The 22,763-nt window shown below is 41.6% G+C and overlaps 2 protein-coding genes across 4 annotated transcripts in view; one reads left to right on the top strand and one right to left on the bottom strand.

Moving 5' to 3' along the window:
* Nucleotides 1-2,522, top strand: part of NSMAF (neutral sphingomyelinase activation associated factor) — a 38,745-nt gene extending 36,223 nt beyond the window's left edge. For all 3 annotated transcript variants that reach the window (XM_059475104.1, XM_059475110.1, XM_059475119.1), the window contains 3 exons: nt 56-158; nt 1,139-1,248; nt 2,171-2,522. In XM_059475104.1, coding sequence (XP_059331087.1) covers nt 56-158; nt 1,139-1,248; nt 2,171-2,265 — 308 coding nt within the window. In that variant the 3' untranslated portion in view covers nt 2,266-2,522. The remainder of the gene's footprint in view (nt 1-55; nt 159-1,138; nt 1,249-2,170) is intronic.
* Nucleotides 2,523-6,376: 3,854 nt separating this feature from the next.
* Nucleotides 6,377-21,791, bottom strand: SDCBP (syndecan binding protein). The gene is made up of 9 exons (XM_059483448.1): nt 21,660-21,791; nt 17,187-17,267; nt 14,188-14,266; nt 11,577-11,686; nt 11,104-11,262; nt 9,936-10,111; nt 8,588-8,759; nt 7,945-8,036; nt 6,377-7,089 (listed from the first exon to the last, which is right to left on the bottom strand). The coding sequence occupies exons 2-9, from the start codon at nt 17,235-17,237 to the stop codon at nt 7,035-7,037; spliced, it is 894 nt and encodes a 297-aa protein (XP_059339431.1). The 5' UTR covers nt 17,238-17,267; nt 21,660-21,791; the 3' UTR covers nt 6,377-7,034.
* Between the last annotated feature and the right edge of the window lie 972 nt (nt 21,792-22,763).

The raw sequence follows: 22,763 nt of genomic DNA, 5'->3' as shown, positions 1-22,763 counted from the left end.
GTCTGAACATGATTTTTCTTGTTGTTTCTTTTATTTGCTTCCTTCTTTTGTACAGACGGCAGACATCTACTGAGCACAGGGGAGGACTGTTGTTTTAAAGTAATAGATGTACAAACTGGAATGCTTGTATCTTCTGTGAGCACTGAAGAGCCACAGAGGTAATGCTGAGAACATGCAGGTTATGGAGCTGGCTGGAGATGGCTGGTGACAGCAGAGTGGGAAGGGCCGTAATACTGGGAACTGTGTTTTATTGAATCACTTTTTAGAGTGAAAAGACTGACATTCTAGCATTCTAGCATTATGATCAAGCTTTCCAAACTGGGGCAAAATCAAACAGCTCTCTAAGTAAACAACTTTTCAACAACTGTCATGTCCCTTAAAGATGATGGCAGCTGTAGCTAACCAGCTCTTCCAGCAGCTGAGCTACTGAAATGTCTAACAAGTTGAGTTTTCTTATTTAAATAATCTGTCACTAATAGTGATTTTTTTGGGTTTCTTGTGGAAGTTTTGTTTTAATGTTTTCTTTTTTTGATAGTCTTAAAAAAGATTGGCTTTTAAAATCAAAGACCAATCACCTTTTTCCACCAATTGAAAAGTATACGTATACAGTTATTTATGGTTTATCAGATAAACAGATGGAATGCTTACTCAGTTACTGGAGTAAAAATATAGCAGCTATACATGGAATACACTTCTTTTTTTTTTTTTTTTTGTGGGTATACATAATTATATATGCTTGTTCACATATATTTTCACTAGTTATTTACCTGAAAGTCATCTTTGCTTTTTTTTAAGTGATGGTTTCAGGAATATGAAGTGTCAGAAGTGAAAGTGGTGGTTCATGAGAGCACTGGGATATCACACATGTGCATAGCTGACTGGGCCCTCTTCTGTTATGGAATTGTTTCAAACTCTGCCAGGGGAAGGCCTGGCTTGGGTCTAGGGCAGTCACAGGACCAAGACTGGGTCATGGATCTTTAAAATAATTTGGGAATAATCTTTCCAGAAAGACTGTGTTAAAAGGTAGTTTCCTTTGGTTTCATATCTCTATTTCCAGTTCTTTTTTGAGCTAGTTTGGAAATGTCTGGCTGTCACCATGCAAAAGCTTGACATGAACTAATCTCAGATTTACTTGCAGGTGCTTCAAATGGGATGGAAATACCATCTTATCAGGATCTCAATCTGGTGAATTACTGGTTTGGGACCTTCTTGGAGGAAAAGTTACTGAAAGAATCAAAGGACATACAGGTATGCCTGAACTATTCCCATTCTCAAACTGAATGTGAGATTCCTATTTTCCAGCTCTTTTAGCACTGAAAAGTTTAAGAGTTATCTGCTCAGCCAGCGTGCTGTTCCTGATGTCAGCTTTACCTGAAACACCAGAATTAGAAGTAGGTCCATGTAAGCCTCCTAGGAAATCAAGTAAGAATGGAGGAATATTGCTTTGTAGAAGACTGGCCAAAGGGAAATGACTTTCAATTTTTCTAATTACCACAACATTGCAAAAGTCAACATTTTTCTGACTGTACTGTATTCTTTGCCACAGTCTGTCCAGGCTGAGTCTAACAACGTTAGGTAAAGTTCTCTAGTAAATTTGTTTTGGATGGGGATTTATAGGCAGATTAAATGTATCTATATAGTCTCAGTGTATCAGCAACCAGGATGTGTGGGGAAAACTACCTAAGTTTTACTAAGTCAAGTTTTTAAGGCTATTTAACTAAGAACAGTTGTTTCAAACTTCCCTGCTGTAAGTTTTACACTGGAACTTGACCTGTGGAGAGATAATTCTGTAGTTGGGGATTTTTCAGAAGTGGCCTTCTGAGGCATACGCTACAAGATGTGAATACACTTTTACCATGAAAATTCCAAATGTCAGTGAAAAAGCTCATTCTCCATGAATGCTTTCCATAGTTGCCATCTGCATTCTACGTAGCAGTGATGTCCCTCTAGTACCAAAAGTCAGCTGAGGCAATGGAGCATGAGATCCTTACTATGAATAAGAGCAGCTACCTAGGACCCTACTAAAATTCCTCTTAGCAAATATGGTGTCAGTGTAATCCAATGCTCAGACTATGCTAAACTCTCTCAAAGAAAGATCTCTGCTGTCATCTTGAGTACCACACTTACTTGCATTTGGATTTATTTACTTGTTTGTGATTTTGTTTCCCAGGTGCTGTAATGTCCATGTGGATGAATGAACAGTGCAACAGTGTTATTACAGGAGGGGAAGACAAACAAATCATGTTCTGGAAACTGCAATATTAAGTGCCTTTCCCTCCAGTCATTTAAATGAACTCTAATTTTAAACCAAACCTTTTAAAGGAACTTAACTCTGTGCAATGATGGCTGCTGAAGTTCAACCAGATAGGAAGCTTTGTTCAACCACAACTTTCTATGTTATGTTGACTTCACTGAGAGCTTTTAACTTCCATAGAGTATGCATTTGTTTTTCATGGACTATCATATTGAAATTGCTTGTGTAAAATGATATGAAATAAAAGACTTATTTTTCTGTAATTAAAGAGCTCATATTTTGCAGTCATTGTTGGATTTACATGGAATGTATCATAGCTTGCTGTTTGAACTGCTTTGAAAGAAGAAGCAGCATGTGCATTCTTAATTTAAGCCTTTTAGGGTGTGTGGAGCTTAATGCTCTCTGTCATGTGCAGTCAACATTTCTTCTTAGTGGAGATGCATGTGATTATAAATCCTGCTTTGAACACTGCAGCAGCTGTCCCCAGTCTGGGCTCCTGACAGTCCTTAGCTGTGGCTACTTGCAAAGGCATACAGCACAGTAAGAACAAATTCTCTCTGGCTTTTTCTTACTTAAAACCAGCACTAATGTATTGGTCTGAAAAGAAAACAAGCATAAATTTGATCTTCTAACAGACCAGATACACATATATGTGTTGGGATAAATATTCCCCTAATCCTGTGCCTGAAGTTGAAGCATAAAAAACTATCACTCCTTCTTTTCCTCATTTTTATTACTATCTTTTTCTCTTAGTAATCTTCAGTATTTTCATGTTTTGTTTAGTGTTCCCAACCTTCTTTAACTCAAATCTCCTTTGAGATGGAATTTCAGTATGGCATTTAAACAGAGCTCCAGTTCCTGGGTTTATCCAAGCCCCCAGTTGTCTTAACCCAGGAACAAAGCAGTGTTGCACAAGGATTACTTTCTCTGTAGGACTTCAGGGTATCTTTTCCTGGGAGGAGCTGTTCTGAAGTGAAAGACTTGAAATATTTAAATTGTTTAAGTGAAGTATTTAATGGTTTATTTATAGCAATAAGCATTTGCATTTGTAATGCTGCCTGAGTATGACTGAGGATCTATTTATTTCTCTGCTGGTCTTCCCTACTGCTGGTGTTGAGGTGTCCTGGCACTGTGTCCAGGGGAAGTGTTCTACTGAACTGTGTTCAGTCAGATACCCTGCCTTGGGTTTGACACCCAATGCCTATCCAAGACACAGCTGTTTCTTGGTATTGTGAAACAATCAGCTTGTGGTTAGGTGCTGTTCTGTCATTCCCCCAGTCTTCTATTCTATTATGCCAGAGTGTGAGCTTATTCTTCAGTAAGGTAAGGCTATTAAACCAAAGTGGTATTTATTTCAGCTGCACTACTCTCTTGGCTTAGCAGATAACTATTTTTATGTTATCAATGAGTGTGTGTGGTGAAGCCACACATGGTGAAAGGCTAAGCCATACCATGCATGCCTGCTGTACCAATCTTAATCTTGCAGGAGAATGTTTGGTGTCTGCCCTGTTTCTTCACCTTTAAATTTATTTCCCAAACATATCTGTGTGTATGCAAACGTGATTCTTGTACACTTGCCTGGAAATGGCTTGGGTGAATTCAGGATTGTCCTTTGTCACTAGGGGGCCTCCTGCTGAGCTAAAGCAGATGAAAATAACTCAAACCTGAGGAAGAAGCAGAAGCTTCAGGGTCAAACTCACCAAGACATCATATTCTTTTGATTAAATATGGATGCATGGTATGCATAGCTCTTGAGTGCAGCTGAGGTTACCTTGTGCTGTAAAGCATGCTCACAAAACAGAGCCCTCACCCTGCTCCATTGCCTAAAGCAACCATAGCTTTTTAAAGGGGAAAAATCAAGTTAACCCTGTTGACTGGATACTTCCTTCCAGTTCCTCTGTATTTATGTATATGCATATGTATATTTAATCATAAGTTACTCTCCAGTGCTAGCTAATTTCTGCCTTAAAACAGGAGCTTTTTGATTATCCTTTTACTTCTGGTTGCTATCTGCTATAGCTGGAAGTTCTTGTACTGACAGTCTACCACTGTTTTTTCCAGTGGATTGCCCCAGTAGTTCCAGCAATCTGGTTGATAACAAAAAATATAAGTATTGTCATTTTACATTCCCTTAACATATTGTTTTCTTGGTTTACTCTTTTTTTTCAGTTTTAGTTTTAGTGTGATTTGTTTATTTTGGAGTCACAAGATTTAAGTAACCAAATGCCACTTGTTAAGCTGTAAACAGAGTTTTAAAGCCCAATTACATCTATAATCAGCCCTTGCTGACTCATCTGCTCCTAAGTTAAAACTGGTTAGAAGCAGAGATCAGTGTCTGGGCTCCAGGGATTTCACAGCTAAGCAAAGGAGCTTGGCAAAGCCCTCAGAGATAACTGCAGGCACAGGGCTAGGCCCATGAGGCTGAATTATACCAATGCTACATGAAGCCAACAATTACTGCCAGTGTAGGCTTGCCACAGTGGTTCCAGAGACCATCATTTAGTAACCAAACAGTCCCATTAAATTGGCTTGCAGGATGAATTTGGTCACCTCTCCAGCCTGAAGTGCTGTAATGGTTTTCTCTGGGTTACCGTAACAAAGAAATTCATTTGAGAAACAGCAAGCTACATATCAAGACACTTCTTCACTGCTGAACTTCAGTCCTTCCTGGAAGAGCAGGTCTCCCAACCCAGGAAAAGCTACAATTAGCTACACATGCTAATGAGGAAGTGGTAGATGAGACTTTGTTTATTGCAGACTGCCAAGCTCTGAAGTGTTTGCTTTTTTTTTGGGTGTGGTCTCTTAGAATCTTTTGCATATGTCCCTTAAATGGACAAACAAAGAAATAACTGAGATGCCACCACCACCCCCAGACCAATTCTTGATCCAAGTAAATTCTGAAGGAATAGCTAAAGTGATTCCCCAAATACATCTTTACAAAATAATACCTCTACTGAACTCAAGTTCTTTGCTTTGACTTCATGCTGCTGCCAAATATGAGGGAAACTGAAGTTCAGTAATCCTAGATTTCATAGCTGTAACCTGGAACAGAGCAGAGGGGGAAAAATAGTAAAAAGGCAATCACTAAACTTCAAGTCTCAGTTGAACATGCCCCATGTTGAACATGAACTGTTGTGGTGGGCTGATCCCAGTGATCAGCTTTTCACTCACCCTACCCCATAGCAAGAGGGAAAAGAGACTCAAAAGTGCAAAAGCTACAAGAATTTATGGATTGCAATGGATAGGAGAACTAAGCAAAGGGAAAATAGAAAGTGGGGAAGAAAAAAGAAGTGATGCAAAGGTAATCATACCCCTATTCCCAGAGCAGACTGATGACCAGACCAACACCTGCCTTGGAAAATTCTCCCCTAATTATTGCTGAGCACAATGTCAAATGGTGTTGAATTTCCCTTTGGTCAGTTTGGATCAGTGGCCTCAGCTGTGCTCCCTCTCTCCCTCTAGGAACAGGGGACAGACTGAGGAGCAGGAGAAGCCTTGACACTGTGCACATTCAACTCAGGAAACACCCTGCTGTGTTATCAGCCCTGCTTTGGTCACAGGCCTCTAACACAGCCCCACACCTGCTCCTACAAGAAAATTAAATTCAACTCCTACTTCATTACCTTCATTAACCCAGCCAGACCTAGCACACCCAGCAAGCTGTAGGCCATTTTACACTGAAATTGCATCTCTACAATTAGTACAACAGCTGGCTGCTATTCCGTATGTTAAGCTTAAGGTAGAAAGAGAGTTAGAATCATAAAAGGGCTTGGGTTGGAAGGGATTTAAAGATCACCTAAGCCATGGGCAGGGACACCTTCCACTTGACCAAGCTGGTGGGGTCACATCCAGCCTGGCCTTAAACACTTTGAGGGATGGGGCATCCACAGCTTCTCTGGGTAACCTGTTCGAGTGCCTCACCACCCTCACAGTGAAAATTTTTTTCCATTCAACACATCTTACTTAAAGTAGTCCAGAGCTACCCCTTCTGAAACATTTCAATGTTAAAACGAGTAAGATTTTTAAAGTATTTTACACTGCATTTCCTATCTTAGTTGTTGGCTGAAACTGACCTCAATAAAATAAGCCTGTTTTACCTGAAGTAGGTACACACACAGGATGTAAACTTTTGGTCATTTATTTGGTTATGTCTAAATCCTTAAAACAACATGGTTAAGGCGAGAAAGAAGCATATTTGTTACAATTCATATAACAAGTAATAAAAAGATTTGAGTATCTGTACACTACTTTAATTAATGCTTACTGATGCCTTGAGCCATATTCAGCTAAGTGGCATTTTTGTGTAAACAGTATTTACTAGAACAAAAAATTAACTAGTACTAGCCTTACTTCTAATATGCTATTTCAAATCTACTCTTGCAGACAAAAAGCAGTAAAAATACTCATTCTTTTTAGACATACAAAGCACAGCATTGTCCTGGGTAACAACATGTAGCTTTGCAAGTGATACCTGGTTCCTTTAGTTGCAATGGCTTATAGTAGTAGTAAGCTAAATAAAAGACCTACAAAAAGAAGTCATAACACAATAGGAATTTCACATTGTCAAGCATGTAAGGCTGCAAGTTTTACAGTGTGTGAATACACGAGATATGTTGAACGGTGACATTCCCAGCCATTATAGATGCAAATGCTTGATGCAGCATATCTTCTCTCAGCCTCCAGAAAGGCTCATGTGCAGAAGAAAGAGATCACTGAGTATAATAGCCCAAGTTTAGTGGAATCATCATTATTTATATACACACACATCCATGGTGCAAGTTTAGACTTCAGGAACAGAGTGATCCATCAGGCTCTTCATGATGCTAGTTGCCATCCTAAGGAAAAGGAAAAGGCATTCAGGTTTGTAAGATAACTATAGAAGACCACTCAAGCCTCTGCTCACAGTAGCTTTGTCATGGCCAGTCCTTCAATACAAACCAGAAGCTGGACTTTCACTCCACTATTTTTGACAAGTTGCTACAGACAGCTCATGAAACTGCACCCTGAGATTGAATAGAAGCCCCCAGTGCTCAACACTTCTTCTAGCACCTGAGCTGTGTTGTTGGTATCTTTTAAGGTATGGACATGTGGCAAGCAGAGTACAAGCACAAGGGAAGGAGAGCAGAGGGAAAAGGTGGCTGTTAGACTGAAAACTGCTCTGTAGAAAGAGGATACCAAGCCAAGGGCATATCCTTTTCCTTTACCTGAAAAAAAGACTCAATTACACCTGAAGCATTATTAATGTCTACTAACTTCAAAAAGTATTTATGCAGGACAGATTTACTTGTAGAAAGCCATTGTTTCCAAAGGATTAGGAAGAAACCCAGAACCATCCTGCCCAGAATCACTTTTAAGCCACAGGAATTACTTGCAGTACAAACAACATTTTAGTTAAAAGGTAACAAATACCTTAGTATTCATTTCTCAGAAATTCAGGCATAGTCAAAAGAAGTTTAGAAAAGGCTTTTTCCAGAGAGGAAAAGGCAAAGAATCATCACAAACACAGAATAGGTTAAAAACAGTACCAACACACACCAATTTAACCAAAACATCAGATTAAACAAATTTTCAGGCATCTCCACCCACCCTTTACAGTCTTCAAGTTTGGAATGACATCTTACCACAAGTACACTTTCTAGTCACTGTCCACTGGATTATAAATAACACCACGGCTGCTCTGTATTACCTACCTCTTTATTATATAGTCATAAATACTGGAAGGCATGACAGTGATGGTCACTACGTTTCCAGCTGTTGCCAAGATGTCTGCAACCTGCGAGTCCTGTCAGAAACAAGAAGTCACATGAGCAACACAACTCAAGCTGCCTGTGAAAGCAGCGGTTCAAGAGCTTCTTCTAGACATATTTCACGTGGCTTTGAGACCCCTCCCAACTCCTTGTTTGGAGCATTCAACCTTCAGGACAAATCACTGAAACTGCAATGCCACTTCACAGATGTTTGGTTAAAAGTATCTTGCATGAACTGACTAGAGAAGGGACATACACAATTCCTGCTAAAATTTGATGCAGGTTGGAATGAGGAAGCTGACCCTTTGTTTTGCCAGCAAGGTTGGACTACAGATAAAAACAGAATTTTTTTATCTGCCTTGCCAGGTAGAGGCAGAGAGGATGAGAATGAGCTGCCCTGACAACCAATACAAAACTGCACAGAGGCTAAAACATCTGTCTCTCCAGTCAAGTTACATCATGACTGAATTTTATATTTTATGAACACTGAACAATATATTACAACCTTTTCTGTCTCTCCAAAACACACTACAGAAACATAAAAAGCTCACAGCGTTCCACACCCCGCACATAGTGGTTATTTTACCTTCAACCCAATTACATTCTGGCCATTAATTTCACAGATGTTGTGCTCTGTCAGAAGTCCATTTCTTGCAGCAGAACTGTCTTTCACTATTGAGGTTATTTTTCCATTCTTGAATATGAAACCAACATGTCCTGTGCTGTCCTTATGCATGGTAATAATCCGTTCAAAAGGTCTAAAAAGACATTTAAAATTAAAATCTTCAGTCTACTAAACCACAGAAAAAACCACATCCTATTTTAGCATCTTTAGCTTACAAAAAGTAATTGTACTCTAAGGGACTCATATTTTCTATAATGAAAAGTTGTTTGGTTTAACTTAATTTTGTTAATATTGTTGTATTAAAATATACTTGTTTAAAAACCTTACATGTTGTCCCTGTTTTACAGATATTTCACCATCTGGATTAATAATAATACAAAAATCCCAAACAACATCCACCCACCTACCACCCCAACCAAACAAACATCCACTAAAGATAAAGTTTTCTACAAACATTACAAGGTCAATAAAACAGTGCAGGGAGTTTTAACAACTGTAGGTAGACTACAGGATTCTGAAAGCTCAAGGCTTCCCAACAACACTTCAACTGCTTTGGAAATAATAAACCTTTAAATTGTGTCTTAAAAAGGCAGTAGATATAGGAAGAGGGTGCCATGTTGGGCACAGAAGTAGTAGACAGAGCAGGGAATCTACTGGCACAATATTTTAATTCAGTGTTTGAAGTAACTGCCCCCAATCAAAGCAGCTGCCCTCCACTGAGTCAGGCTTGGTTCTTAAGCAGGAAAGAGCATGGAAAAAGCTTTGAGGCATACACTTAGTCACATGAAGTATCATCTGTCTTCTTGCAGCCTACAAGCCTTATGTTGAATCTGACCTGTGGTTACTACATACAGCTAGCTACAAGATCATTATTTAAAAAACATATTGGGTCATCAAGCATGCTTTTAGTAAAATTCGCATTCATTTCTATGTAAGCAACAGAGTTCACATAGAACAGGTTGACAGGAAACCCTTTTTGCATTATCATTGTTGACTTTGACTTAACTAAATTAAAAAATTCTGTCTGAAAAAAAGCACAGAACTCTTCAGAGTTTAAATTTAACTTGTGGCATCTCTCACTCACTAGTTTATCTTGGAAAAATGTTACGCCTCATCATGCCCAGGAAGTTTACAATTTAGGAACCATTTTGATTGCTCCCCACAAAAGGGACCATTTCTGAAGATCTTTACTACTAAAGCACATGCACAATGAGATTTTGTTAAACCTGCACAAGCAAGGGGAGACCCAAACCCCTCAGAATTACTCAGTGATGGATTACGGCAAATCCATATCTGCAGCTGGCATTACCTGTCCCGAATGATCATTGAAATCCTTTCTGCAGAAGCCTGTTTCAGAACTTTGTGTGCTTTATCAGAACTCCATCCTGCACAGTTTTCACCATTGATCTGCAGAACTTGGTCCCCAAACCGCAGACCAGCAAGGGATGCTGGAGAGTTTGCCTGAACTAACTGGACAAATATACCCTACAAAAGAGGAGTAAAAAGGGGAGGGGAGGAGAAAGGGAAGCTCTTGGTTAAAGATGAAGACCAGTCACAGAACACACAGCCCCTGAAGTTTCCCATTCTACACAATATCAGCCAAACAGACAAGACAAAAGGACATGCTAATTATCTCTTCATAAAGGGCAATTTTGAAATTTCAGTCTGTTTCTAGATGTATTTAAAAGTCTGACAGATACTTAATGCAAGAACAAAGTTCAAAACCAAGCAAATCTATCTAGATCTCTAAATATTAAAAATTAAAAAAACCCATTAGCATAACATTAAAGTCTTAAGCAAAGGGGTAAATACTTGTCTGTTTTAATAGGTGTTACAAAACTATTTCTAATGAAACTACCCCTAAATCAAAGTAAAGCATATCAAAGCAAATTATAAATAATACCTTGGGAGAGAGGGGTGTTAAAAAAACATCACCCCATGCTACTCTACAAAAACCCCATTTTCTGTATAGGAAGAACTACAGAAAAGTATTTTAACCCTATATGCTACCTGCAGTACAAATTTTTTAAAACATTCAGATTAAATGACTTAAATTGTTTAAGCACCTTTTACAAAAAAGGAGATACTTGTAAACAGTGGGCAGTTATTACATACTACTGAACATTAAGTACTGCCCAGTATTTGCACAAAGGTAAAGACAAGCAGTCCTGAACTGATAAAAAGTATCACAGCAACTATGTAAGGACAAGTTCACACTCTAAAGTGAAACAAAAAATATTTTAAGTATTTTTCAGATCTTATAAAGCACAAGGCATTAAACTGCAGCTGTAAATTCAGTTTCTAGTCCAGAAAGCTGGAAATCTAATTACCAGTCTAATGCAGGACTTTAAAATTCCAGTAACAGATAAGAAACCGTTATACATAAGACTATTTTGTGACCAGACTGCATCCTAACTTCACTGCTAATATAGTCCAGCAATAAAATCTCTGGAGGCAAAAGCAACTTCTACACTTACATTATCAACAGACTTAAGGCGAAGTCCAATTCTGCCATCCTGATCTTTACACAGAATTGCTTCACGGATGCCTTGCTTAATTTCCGCTCTGCGAATTCCAATATCATTTCCAGTCACTGGAGCTACCATGTAATTAGTAGAAGGTCGTGTTACCAGTTGCTGATTAAAACAAAACAGCCAGACAACTTAGTTTCAACTTTTAAGAACAGCTATATGTCAGTTTGTATGAAGTGGTATTTTAAAAAAACAACGCACAAAATAAGCCACAGCACCAAGTTTCCCCCATCACCTCCCAACATTGGAAATGGACTGTTCCGTTTCAGAACAGACTAAAATAGACACTGCAACATAAATAATTCACCTCTCAGTCAAGTATGGTACTTAAGGCAAATAATAATCTGCTCTCTAGAATGCTAGGTACACATTTAGTCTTTACACTTTTGTTTTCTAGAATATGCATGACTGGTACCTACACCCTGTGGCTGAGCAGCTGCTGCCACTGCTAAGTTTCTCTGCACCTCCTCCTCATTGAGGCTCAGGCCCATATACTGAGAAAGTTCTGGATACAATCTGGGGTACAAGCCTAGAGGAGAAAAACAAAACAAAAATCAATACAACAGTTGGTTTAAAAGAAGGAGCAGTTAACTGCCTTCACAGGAACAAGTATTTCAACAAATCTTGTGCTTTTGTAATTATTTAACTGGAAAATTATGGCAGAAGACTCACTTGAATCAGAATTGTTATTCTGGCCTGGTTCAGAAGAGTAACCAGACAAGCAGCACTTCTGAGAGAAAGAACTTAAAGGAGAACTTTCAGTTTCACTTACTCTATTCACCCTTTACAACACTAAGAACAATAGACACACGGTGACGTTCCAAAACCAACACTGTGCTGCATTGCATAAGGACACGCTCTTCAACTCCAGAACTTCCGGGCAATTAGTGGAGAACTGCTCCCCTCCCCATTCCCAAACCAGGTGTGCTGAAGAACACACACAGAGACCTTCCACCGAGTTCAAAAACAGCAAGAGGCATTCACAACAAGGATATTCCAGATCTGAGGCATGGGACGGTTTCTGCAGAAACCTCTTGGTTCTAAGGTTCACACTACAGTCTGCTGTGAGTCTTCATGAGAAAGCAGCTGTCAGTTTGTCACAGCTTCAAACTGGAGGGACTTTACACATGCCTCTCAACAAGACAAAACACACACAGCCTTTAAAACAATGCTCTATACCCAAGCAGAGGGAGGCACAAGGAGTGGGAGGAAAGGAAGTTGAACTGACAGACTTGACAGACCTTGAGCTGAACAACTCTGGAAACAACCTTGATATTGCTCTTGACATTCCACAGATCATTAACTGGTGCCATCTAACAAGTGCCAGTTATGAGAACTCTTAAGAGTCCCCTTGATATTCTCACTAAATGAGTGGGAAAAGAAAAAGCTGCTTGGAGAGAGAGGCAGCGTAAAGAAAGGCTTCAGAAGCAGCCCAGTACACAAGGCTTAGGTTTCTAGCGTTCATTTATGGGCAAAAATGTATCAAACCAGCTATTTTAAGAATCCATGTCTGACCAGCAACAGAAAGTAACTTTTCTGGGAAGGAGCAAAGGTCAATGCCAGGTGAATGCCAATATAAACAAGAGATTTTTTTGCTCTTTAATATGCTGCTTTGCATGAGAGCAGTCTGATCATATTTCTGGACTAACCCAGAAGCTTATAATTCACCACTATTGATTAAAAAGCTTTTGATGAATAATTTTTCTATTTTTGCTTGCTTTTTCAAGCAAGCCCCTAGGATTACACACAACACAGCACAAGATTTCTGAAGCTACACAATTCCTCTGTTTTGTTCTTTACTACACCAGATGCATTCTTTGCTGGCTGAATCAAATTCTCATTTAAAACAGAGAGTGCTCCAAATAATGGAACTCATAGCAGAACACAAAACTCTTGATGTTGTATAGTCTCCTGTTTCTGTCAAACAGAAGCAATTCCAGTGGGTCTGGCACATCCTATAGGTGATGTAAGGCCTTCTTTCATTTGGGATATATTGAATGATTGATCATTCTTCAGTCACAGAATTCCAGAGCAATTCACACACAAACTGATGTCAAAATTATGTTTTGGTTCCTACTTGCTGAACACATGCAGGAGAATTCAAACTATGGACAGTAGAGCTGCCAAGACTGCTGAAGCAATCTCAAATCTGGTCTGGTGAGGTTAGGCCAGGGAAGTACCTAATCCAGATAGGATCTACCAGAGGCAACTCTGGTGAGCTATGCAAACATCTGCCTTAAAGTCATCTTAGACACAGAAGCATCCAGAGGAGAACTGGAGACAAAGTTCTATCCACCAGCCTTTAATATCTGAGCAATTCCTGACCACCATTCCAGCACTGCTGCTGGTCTTGCTGGTCACAAGGCTTTAGGCCTTTTAGACTTAAATTTACTAAAGCAGAGCTCTAACCTCAAACATACCTGTGCACCTTTGTGGATGTACATGTGCATGGAAGAAAAGAAGGAGAAAGTACAAGTACAAATCATTCAGCTTTAGATCTGATGGATTTCCCACCACAAATCTGATTCCAAAATCTGCTGCAAGCTTTATGTTGGTTGCACAACAGGATTAAGTGCCAGCTTCCTGGGAATTGTTGACAGAGATTTGTCTTTGTCCCAAAGCAAGCTCAGTGTAGAGCAAAGACTGACTCACACTGTCCTCTAAAGCTTACAAATACATATGTGATAAATAAGGACAACTAAGTGTCTGAGGTAAGAGCTAACAGAGCCCAAAGGCACCAACATCAAATCTTGTTATGGTAGGCTCACTTGGAAAAGGTTGCAAAAAGAGAAGGGTGACTGCTTGCCACAACTTCCTTTTATAAGCAAACACTGTTTTGACTCCTATAGCACCTTACCAAGGTGGCTGTTAGCATTTCCAAAATGGAAATGTAAACAGGGTAACATTTATTTCCCTTTGTAAATAGGGTAACATATTTATAGCTATTTTTTACTGTACTGTTAACTTTAGGATTTAATAACTGCTTTCCACAACATCATCCATAGGATACTATGCAGTACATGAGCTTACCTCCATCACAAGGAATTGGAGCAGAAGCTTCAGACAAGATTGCTGGATTAGCTGGATTTGAAGAAAAGGCAGTCTGAGCCTAAAAGCAAAGAAACTCACATATGTTATCTTGCAGAAGAAAAAAATAAATCTTAATTATGCAGGCAGGAGACTCAGTATTTTCTTTTTTTCTTGTACATGATAATTACTATTCATCTTGAAGTAATGAAGTCAAACTTTTTATGTGAAATAAATAGCTTCAATACAACATGCTGTAATAGTATCAGAGCTACTTTGGCAAATCAACTCATATCTTCCTGAGAGAAAGAGCTACAATGATAATGCAAAAAGGGTTTCCTGTCAACCTGGTCTATTTACATCATTAAGCAAGTTAAAAAGCCTTAAAGGAAACATTACCTTTGTCCAAAAAAGCTTAACAAATAAGTTTTAAGGTGTGACCTTTAGCAGAGTGTTTTGCAATTACTTTTTTCAGTTAGAGAGCAGCAGGTTTACTTCTTCACACCATTTATAGACACTGTTAAGTGAGATCCATAGTTCTTTTCAGGTGTCAAGTTCCACACAATCCAGTGCTACTAGTATGTCTTCTGAAAGAATCAGATCTTCCAAGATGATTTTTCTACAGCTACTACAGTGAACACATTAAGCTTTATTTCTGTATTGCTGACTGGCTTACTTTATTAACTTCTCTTATATTTGTGAGTCAGTTTCCTTCCTTCTCAATACCTCAGCTCTATTTTTTGGCCTTGTGTGTTCATGACCAGTGAAAAATACAGCCTTAGAGAGGCCTCTAGAGCATGATGGAAATTGCTATTCCAGTAACTTTCCTGAGGTTGAATGTCAGAGGTGGGGGGGCAGGGGGAGGAAGTACTCAATGCATACTGAAATGTTATGCTGAACGGGACACATAAATTTTCTAACGCAACATGACAGTCAAATTACTTCATGATGTTCAGGAAACGCTTGAAAATAGAAAACTTCTCAGTCCTGTTCACTCCAGGAAGTTGTCTTTAAAAAAAGGTTTCACAGCAAGAATGAGTCATTATTTAGCAATATCACGTGTATTTAGAAGCACAGGCTCCAACTCAAATGAGGGACAAAAAGAGCAGGTTAGAATAATATTTAATGTAACAAGTCTGTTTGTTTTAGCCAGCAGTCATTTGAATCTTAGTCACTCGCTGCAGATACAGACATCTTTCAGCACTCTGCCCCCTCTTCTCCTAAAAATGCCCTCAAACTTATTTAAAGAGACAGCATTTTTAAAATGCATTCTTTGGGAGAAGGAAATAATTTAGCCTTTGATACCAGCAGGTCAAGGGAGGTGATTCTGCCTCTCTGCTCGGCCCTTGTGAGACCCCACCTGGAGTGCTGTGTCCAGCTCTGGGACCCCCAGCACAGGAAAGACATGAACCTTCTGGAGCAGGCCCCAAAGAAATTATCACAGAAGTAATCAAATCAGAAGATGGAACACCTCTCCTATGATAAAAGGCTGCCAGAGCTGGGTTGTTGAGCCTGGAGAAGAGAAGCCTACAGCAGCCTTTGTCAGCCTTCTTATGAACCTAAAGGGGGCTCATAAGAAAGATGCTGACAAAACCCTTTAGCAGGGCCTGTTGCAAGAGGACAAGGGATACAGGTTTTAAACTAACAGAGGGTTAGATTTAGATTTAGACCAGATATGAGAAACAAGTTTTTCAAAATGAGGGTGATGAAGCACTGGAATAGGCTGTCCAGAGAGGTGCTAGATCCCCCATCCTTGAAGACATTTAAGGTCAGGTTGGGACATCTAAGGCTCTCAAAAAAGTGATGGAATTGAATATGTCCCTGCTTGTTGCAGAGGACTTTTACCCAAACTATTCAATGATACTATGAAAAGTATCTGTGAAAATGGAATGGCTTACTGATTACATTTATGAAAATTTTCAACTGCAATACATAAGCTCTAGCAGTTGGTCAATAAAAAGCCAAAGGAGCCTGTTCTTGGCTCCAGGCTACTCAATTTTTGGTTCAGTTTTACCAGACTGTAGATAAAGGACTGTGGTTACATAAGAAGAATGGAGTGGGCGGACACAACCAGGAGCAATCCCAACATAGCGCCCACAACTGCAAAAGCCCCACCCCACACATACAAACACAGATGAGACAGGGCACTGCATTTTGGGATAGAACAGGAGAGTTAAGAAGCTGTTCTAGGAGTTTGCTTGATGGCTTCCCAATGAAAACAGCAAGGACAGAAGTATCAGCCACCTTAAAACACACTATAACTTCTTGCTGTTTATTAAACCAGGAAGAAATGCAGGTTAAGTTCAGGAAGAGGTAAAATGTTGAAGAAAGTAAGGAAACTCCTTGTGAAATACATCCACATCAAACTTCTCATAGAGTTGTTAATTCATTCAAGTGTTTTTCATTATTTTGTTTCACAGATATGTTTTAGTCCTCATCATGTCTAATAATAAAACTACCAATATTCTTACAAATAAAGGGTTTTGCACAAAGGTGATAATCTTGGATGTACTGTAAGAACTGGTGACTACCATGAAATAGCCAGAGGACAAGTCTGATTCCAGAGGACAAGTCTGATTCCAGATGGCATTAAGACAACCAGTGCTACTTTTTTTGTCTTTTTTTTTTTACTCCAATGACCACAAAAACTTTCTGCCACAGATTTGGACACTGGGAATGAGATGCAGCAGATTTATTAGTTTAGTCATCAAGTCAGAGCTGAAGTATGTGAAGACACTGACTATATTTGTCTACTTAAGACCATGTATCTATACTTAAAAAACCCCAAACATATTAAAGACAAATGAACACAAATGAATAGATAAAGCAAAATAAATATATCCAGGTAGTAAAATAAGTATTAATCATATTAGATAAAGCTACAAAGTAAACACATTGTCTTTTCCAACATGTTCTCAACTACAATAAGTCTCCCCTTTCCTGGATTAAATATCAGATAAGTTATTGTCATCAAAACTCATCTTTTTTAAAGTCCACCATACCTGAATAACTTTGTCCACCTTCAGATCTTCTAGGGAAGGATAGAGAGACATTTTGATGAAGTCCTACCGGGCAAAGGCAGACTAGAAAAAAAATCAAATGGGAAAGCAAACAAACAAGAGGATTAGCTTTCAGATATTTACAGAGTTTAACTCCTTAATTTTTTTTCTTTTAAATAAATTAACCAGACTAAGTGCTAAACAAGTGTTCTGTGACCTGCCAGTCAGCAGTAAAGCTATCTGGCACTACAGATGAATTCCATTAAGACTACCCATTTAATCTGTTATCAACAGCAGCCTTTGGCTAATAGGCTTTATTTAATATACTTAGCACTGTCAAAGTTTAGGTCTCAATGAAGAGAAAACCTACACAGAGCAAAACATTTTGCAGGAAGCAAAGAAGGACTTTAGGAGGCCAAGAAGCAATTACAATGGGGTTTAGGAGGAAAAACCTAATCACTCCTGTCCCAACAGGGACAGCATTTTACATTCAACTGTGGAAGCTTCCGCTCTGCTGTCTAAAATATTTAAACACTTTCAACACTTCTAATATTCCACTGACCTGCTTTTGGCTGGGATAGAGCTAATGTTCCTCCTAGTGCTGTGTTTTGGATTTAGGATGAGAATATTAATAACACACTAGTTGTTTCAGTTGTTGCTAAAAAGTGTTTGGACTAAGTCAAGGGCTTTTCAGTTTCCCATGCCCTGCCAGTGAGAAGGCTGCAGAGGCACAAAGAGCTGGGAGGGGACACAGCCAGGACAGCTGACCCAAACTGGCCAAAGGGACACCATGTGGCATCATGCTCAGTATATAAACTGGGGGAAAACCTGGCCAAAGGCACAGGCATTGGTCAGCAAGTGGTGAGCAGTGGCAATGTGCATCACTCATTTTATATATTCCAACTATTTAATTTTTTTTCTTCTTTTTCTGTCACAATAAACTATCTAATTACATCAACCCATGACTTCTCACTTGACTCTCCTGATTCCCTCCCCCCGTCCTGCTGGGGCAGGGGGAATCAGCAAGCAATTTTGTGGTGCTCAGTTTTAGGCTGGAGCTAAACCATGAGATCCAGCAAGAGGCCTCTAGACAGACCTTGGCTTCCATTTGCAACGCATCAATTGCAGCAAGAGATCTGTAAAAACTAGGAAGATTCAGTCAGTGGCGAGTTTCAAAACACAGAAATTCCAGGCTGGCTGTCATGTGATGTTCAGAGAGCCCCCGTGACAACTTACCAGGAAGTAATAAAAAAAAAAAAAAAGGGAAAAAAAACCCCAAACCTAAAGCAAAACCCCCCAAAAAACCCCAAAAAACTAAACCACTTCACATGGTACTCTAAGGCACCACGCTGACATCCAGCTCTCCTAGAACCAGTCACCTGAGGCTTCAGGAAATCCCAGTTTTCCAGAGCTTCTTAACTCACACTCTCACTGAGATCAGCTAAACTTTTGAAACCCACAATAAAACATTCCACATCAGTACATGGGAACATTTTAGTGAGAGGGATGGGGAGGGACATAACCAGAAGACAACAAAATGTGATACAGTTTTGCAAGTCACAGAAGGTACTGAAAACATAGTTAATACAGAAGTTTTACTAAAGGTTTTTGGTTTGGGGATTCATTTTCTCATTCAAAGTAAAGAGGTTCTTATTAAAGTAGCAATTTAGCAAAAATTTCAGACTAAAAGTGACCATTGCATAAATCCTTGAGCGATTGCTTCCTTAAGTGCAGACACAGTATATTTCTAAATGAATGCCACACACACAGATGCTTAATGTGATACTGCAGTAACACAATAGACATCTCTTCATATTACACTAAATTCATCAACAGCTTTTATGTTTGCTCAGCAGCGCCCAATAGCTCCAGTATCATGTCAAACTGCAATTAAAACTTAAAAAAAGCATGCTCTCAATGTGACAGAGACCTAAACTGTAAACACGTGGTCTGTTATATTACAATAATTAATTGCCACTGACTTTTTTGATTAATTGTTGCAACTCTACCAAACATAGTCAAAGCCTGGAAGCTATAACACATGCATTTAAGGTCAGTTTGAAGTCCTGTTTTAATCCAGTATCAACCTGAAACAATGAAATGCTTTTGCTCATCCAAAATGGGTAATAGCAAACATTAGCCAAAGCCCTTGATCAGGAAAGTGATTCCTGGATGCTCCACTCTGCTGCTCACACCAGCCAAGGCACACACAGCATCAGAGTCAGCATGTCCTTATGTGCCACAGCAGCCCCGGTAGGTTCAGGTGCTGGTCCCAGCACTGGCACATGTTCAGAGCCAGCACACCCGGCAGCAGGAGAGGGCAGGCCAAGGACAGTGTGTTCCCAAAGGAGTCACCCCATGGCAGGGTGAGGAGAGGCGCAACAGCAGCACTTTGCAGGTGATGATCTTGGCATCCACAGGGCTGCAGAGCACAGCACAGGCAGTGCCAGGTCCCCTGCCCCAGTGACCAACTTCCATGGAACACCCTGGCCAGCTTTATTTCTCCTCCACAGACCAGTCTCTGCACACAGTTACTCGATTACCAGAAAACCCCAGTCTTCCGCTAGTTAGAAAGAGGAGCCCAGTGCTTTCTGCAGAAAAGCATTAGCAAAGCTAAACAAATACTAGTGCTCAGATTACATAAGACAACATTCCAGAAGTTTATCCTGCCCCTTGACAACCCCCTCATCCTTCCCTCCCCAGCCAAGGGTTAACAGACCCAAGTGTTTGCCACAAAGGCTGGCTGGCTAGGCTGGCTCCCTCGCCATAAACTCAACAGTTCCTGGTTTTGGTTTTCCAACTAAATAGCCAGAGGAACAGTCACCACTGTAACTGCATTGAATGAGCTCATAACTTTGCATATGGTAACACAAATACCCCATGTTAGACAATGTGAGAGCCACAAGAATATTGCATTTAGTTTAAAAAAGGATTGTTAAGTAATAATTGCCACCGTCAGTGACCACCAGTAATTGCAGGAAGAACTTGTCCACGACTTCTGTACAGTGTTATTCACAGTATAAACATGAATTTCAGCTGGTGCTGTAACGGTTTTAGGCACTAGGGAGTGGATACCACAAAACGTGAGTCACTACAACCTCCTCTCCTCTCTTAACAATCTATAACAACATCAGAATCATTTCCATACTGTGAGGAGAACAAGTGTTTAGGGCCGTAGAAATGAAAACAAAAGGAAATGTATGGGGCAGGAGCTGTAACTCAGCTGGCGACCCACAAAACAAAACCTGGCAGTAAAGACCTCGCCCCCTCTTCAGTACACTTGGCTGGAAAGTCTGACTGCCCCTGCCAGCATGTCCCACTAAGGAGATCCTGTTTGCCAAAGGGAAGTACCGGGCCACCGACGGGAGAGGCATGAAAGGCGTCACTCGTGACACCACCCCGAGCCTGCCAGCAGGAAGTCTCCAAGGTGGGAGCGATCCCGAGCTGCTTTCGGCGGCCTGGCTGGGAGGAGACGGCCTTCTCGACGCATTGTTCAGATCGGAAAGCATGAACAAAGCACAGCAGGACGGTCCTGCGAAACCCCAACCTGGCCAGTCTGTAGTGACTGCTGTCTTTGAAAGCACCAGTAGCCAAAACTGTGGGAGGGGGGAAAAAAAAACAAAACAAAAACCGTCCCCCCACCCATATGTCTTCCTCCTGTAGCCCGTGGAAGAAGTACAGCAGGCCATTATGTCGGCACCTACAGTGGAACACTGGTTCCCACTTCCAGAAACTAGAAGCTTATGAGCCCCGAAATTCATCTTTAGAGCAGACCGAGGACAACACTTCCCCAAGGTCAGGCTGAGACATCACGAACCGAGGAACGGTTTCGTAAGACGCGTTCTCTACTAATAACTCAGTATTTCCCTTCTGATACACATCTAATTAGCCTGGGAGCAATTGCCCTCATTATGCGCTCAGCTCCGAAACCTGCTGCCTCCATTTCAGACCTGAAGCAGGGCTCGTCTGCCTGAAAAGGCTCGTCGTATATCACTCCTGAAAAGGCCCGTCGCATCAGTCCATTGCTGCAGCACCCTTCAGCCCGTCACAAGAGAACTCAATAGAAATGCCCGAGCCTCCGCCGTGCAGTGGCCGCGGAGCCCCAAGGAGGGGCCAGAAGGCGCTCCCAAACCCCAGGGCCGGGCACAGGCAGTCACACAGGGCCTTATCCAGGCGCTGCTTTCCCTGTCCGCGGGCGGAGGAGCCCCCCGGGCCGGCAGCGCCCCGAGCCCGGCTGAAGCCTTCCCCCGGCCGGCTGCGGGGAGCGGCGGCCCCGCAGGAGCACGACACGGCTCCGCGGCTGGAGCGGGCACCCACACCGCCCTCGCAAGCGGCACAGCGGGGCTGCCCCGGCGCCGGCCGCCCCCTCCCCGCTCCGCCATGCCCGGCCCGCAGCCCCCCGCCCGTCGCCTGCCCCGAGAAGCGCACAAAGGGCCACGGGGAGGGGGCCGGCCCGCTCGCCGGCCCCTCGCTTACCTCCGGCCCCGGGGGTTGTTTGCTGCCGTCCGTCGGGGCCCGCAGTACGGAGAGGGGCGGCGGGAGCGGCTCCCCTGGATCCCGGCAGCGCCGCTAGGAACGGAGCGGAGCGGGGGCGGCGGCGGAACTGGCCCGGCCCCGCGCATGCTCCGGCGGCGGCGGGGAAGGGGCCGGGGCCGGGGCCGTGGCTGGGTTTGGCTGCCGGCGGCTGTGGAGCGGAGGGCGGCGAGCGGGGTGGCGGTGGGCTCACTCGCCTCAGGCTCCTTGTTTCACGCAGAATCTTGGTATCATCAAGGTTGGAAGAGATCTTCAAGATCATCCAGTCCATCTGTCTACCTGGCATTACCGCTGTAACCACTGAACCACATCACCCAGCGCCAAATCCAGACGCCTCTTAACACCTCCAGGGATGGTGACTCCATCACCTTCCTGGACAACCTATTCCAGTGCCTGACCACTCTTACAGTGAAACAATTTTTATAATACTTAATCTGAGTCTTCCCTGTTTCAGTTTAAGGCCATTTGCTCTGGTCCCCTCACTGCAGGCACGGCAGAGTCCAGCCCCCACCTCAGCATAACCTCTAGTCAGGGAACTGTAGACTCAGGCCTTAGACTCGTTTGTATGCCTTTATTGGTTGATAGCTGCCGTCTTCGTGGAGAAAAAGTACTATTTTCTGCTCATTTTCCTACCTTTTTCTGCTGTAATGAAGCACACTCCATTAACGGCCTCGTGTGTGCCTTGTTTTGTATGTCTGCCATGGATGGGCAAGCTGTGACACATCAGAGCCGGAGTGACCACATCACCTGTCCCACAGTCCAACAGCTGCCCCTGCCTTCTGCTACAGGCAGGCATCAGCTTTTATCCTGGAGAGGCTGCCCTGAAGAAACCATGATGTAAAGCGTACCAGCAACAGAGAAACCCCAGAACAAGCTCGGAAAGAAACTTTCATAAGTCAATTACCATAATTACCTGTCTTTGCCTTATTTAGAGTATGCACTTCTCTAGCATCAATTTTTTTAGTCTTCCCTTCTTCATTACAATTCTTTGCCTGATGTCAAATATTGTTCATCACACAAATAATCATCACACAAATAAAGCTTCTC

This window comes from Ammospiza nelsoni, chromosome 1 (genome assembly GCF_027579445.1).
Source record: "Ammospiza nelsoni isolate bAmmNel1 chromosome 1, bAmmNel1.pri, whole genome shotgun sequence".
Classification (NCBI taxonomy): domain Eukaryota; kingdom Metazoa; phylum Chordata; class Aves; order Passeriformes; family Passerellidae; genus Ammospiza; species Ammospiza nelsoni.
This window is presented reverse-complemented; position numbering and strand designations above follow the sequence as displayed.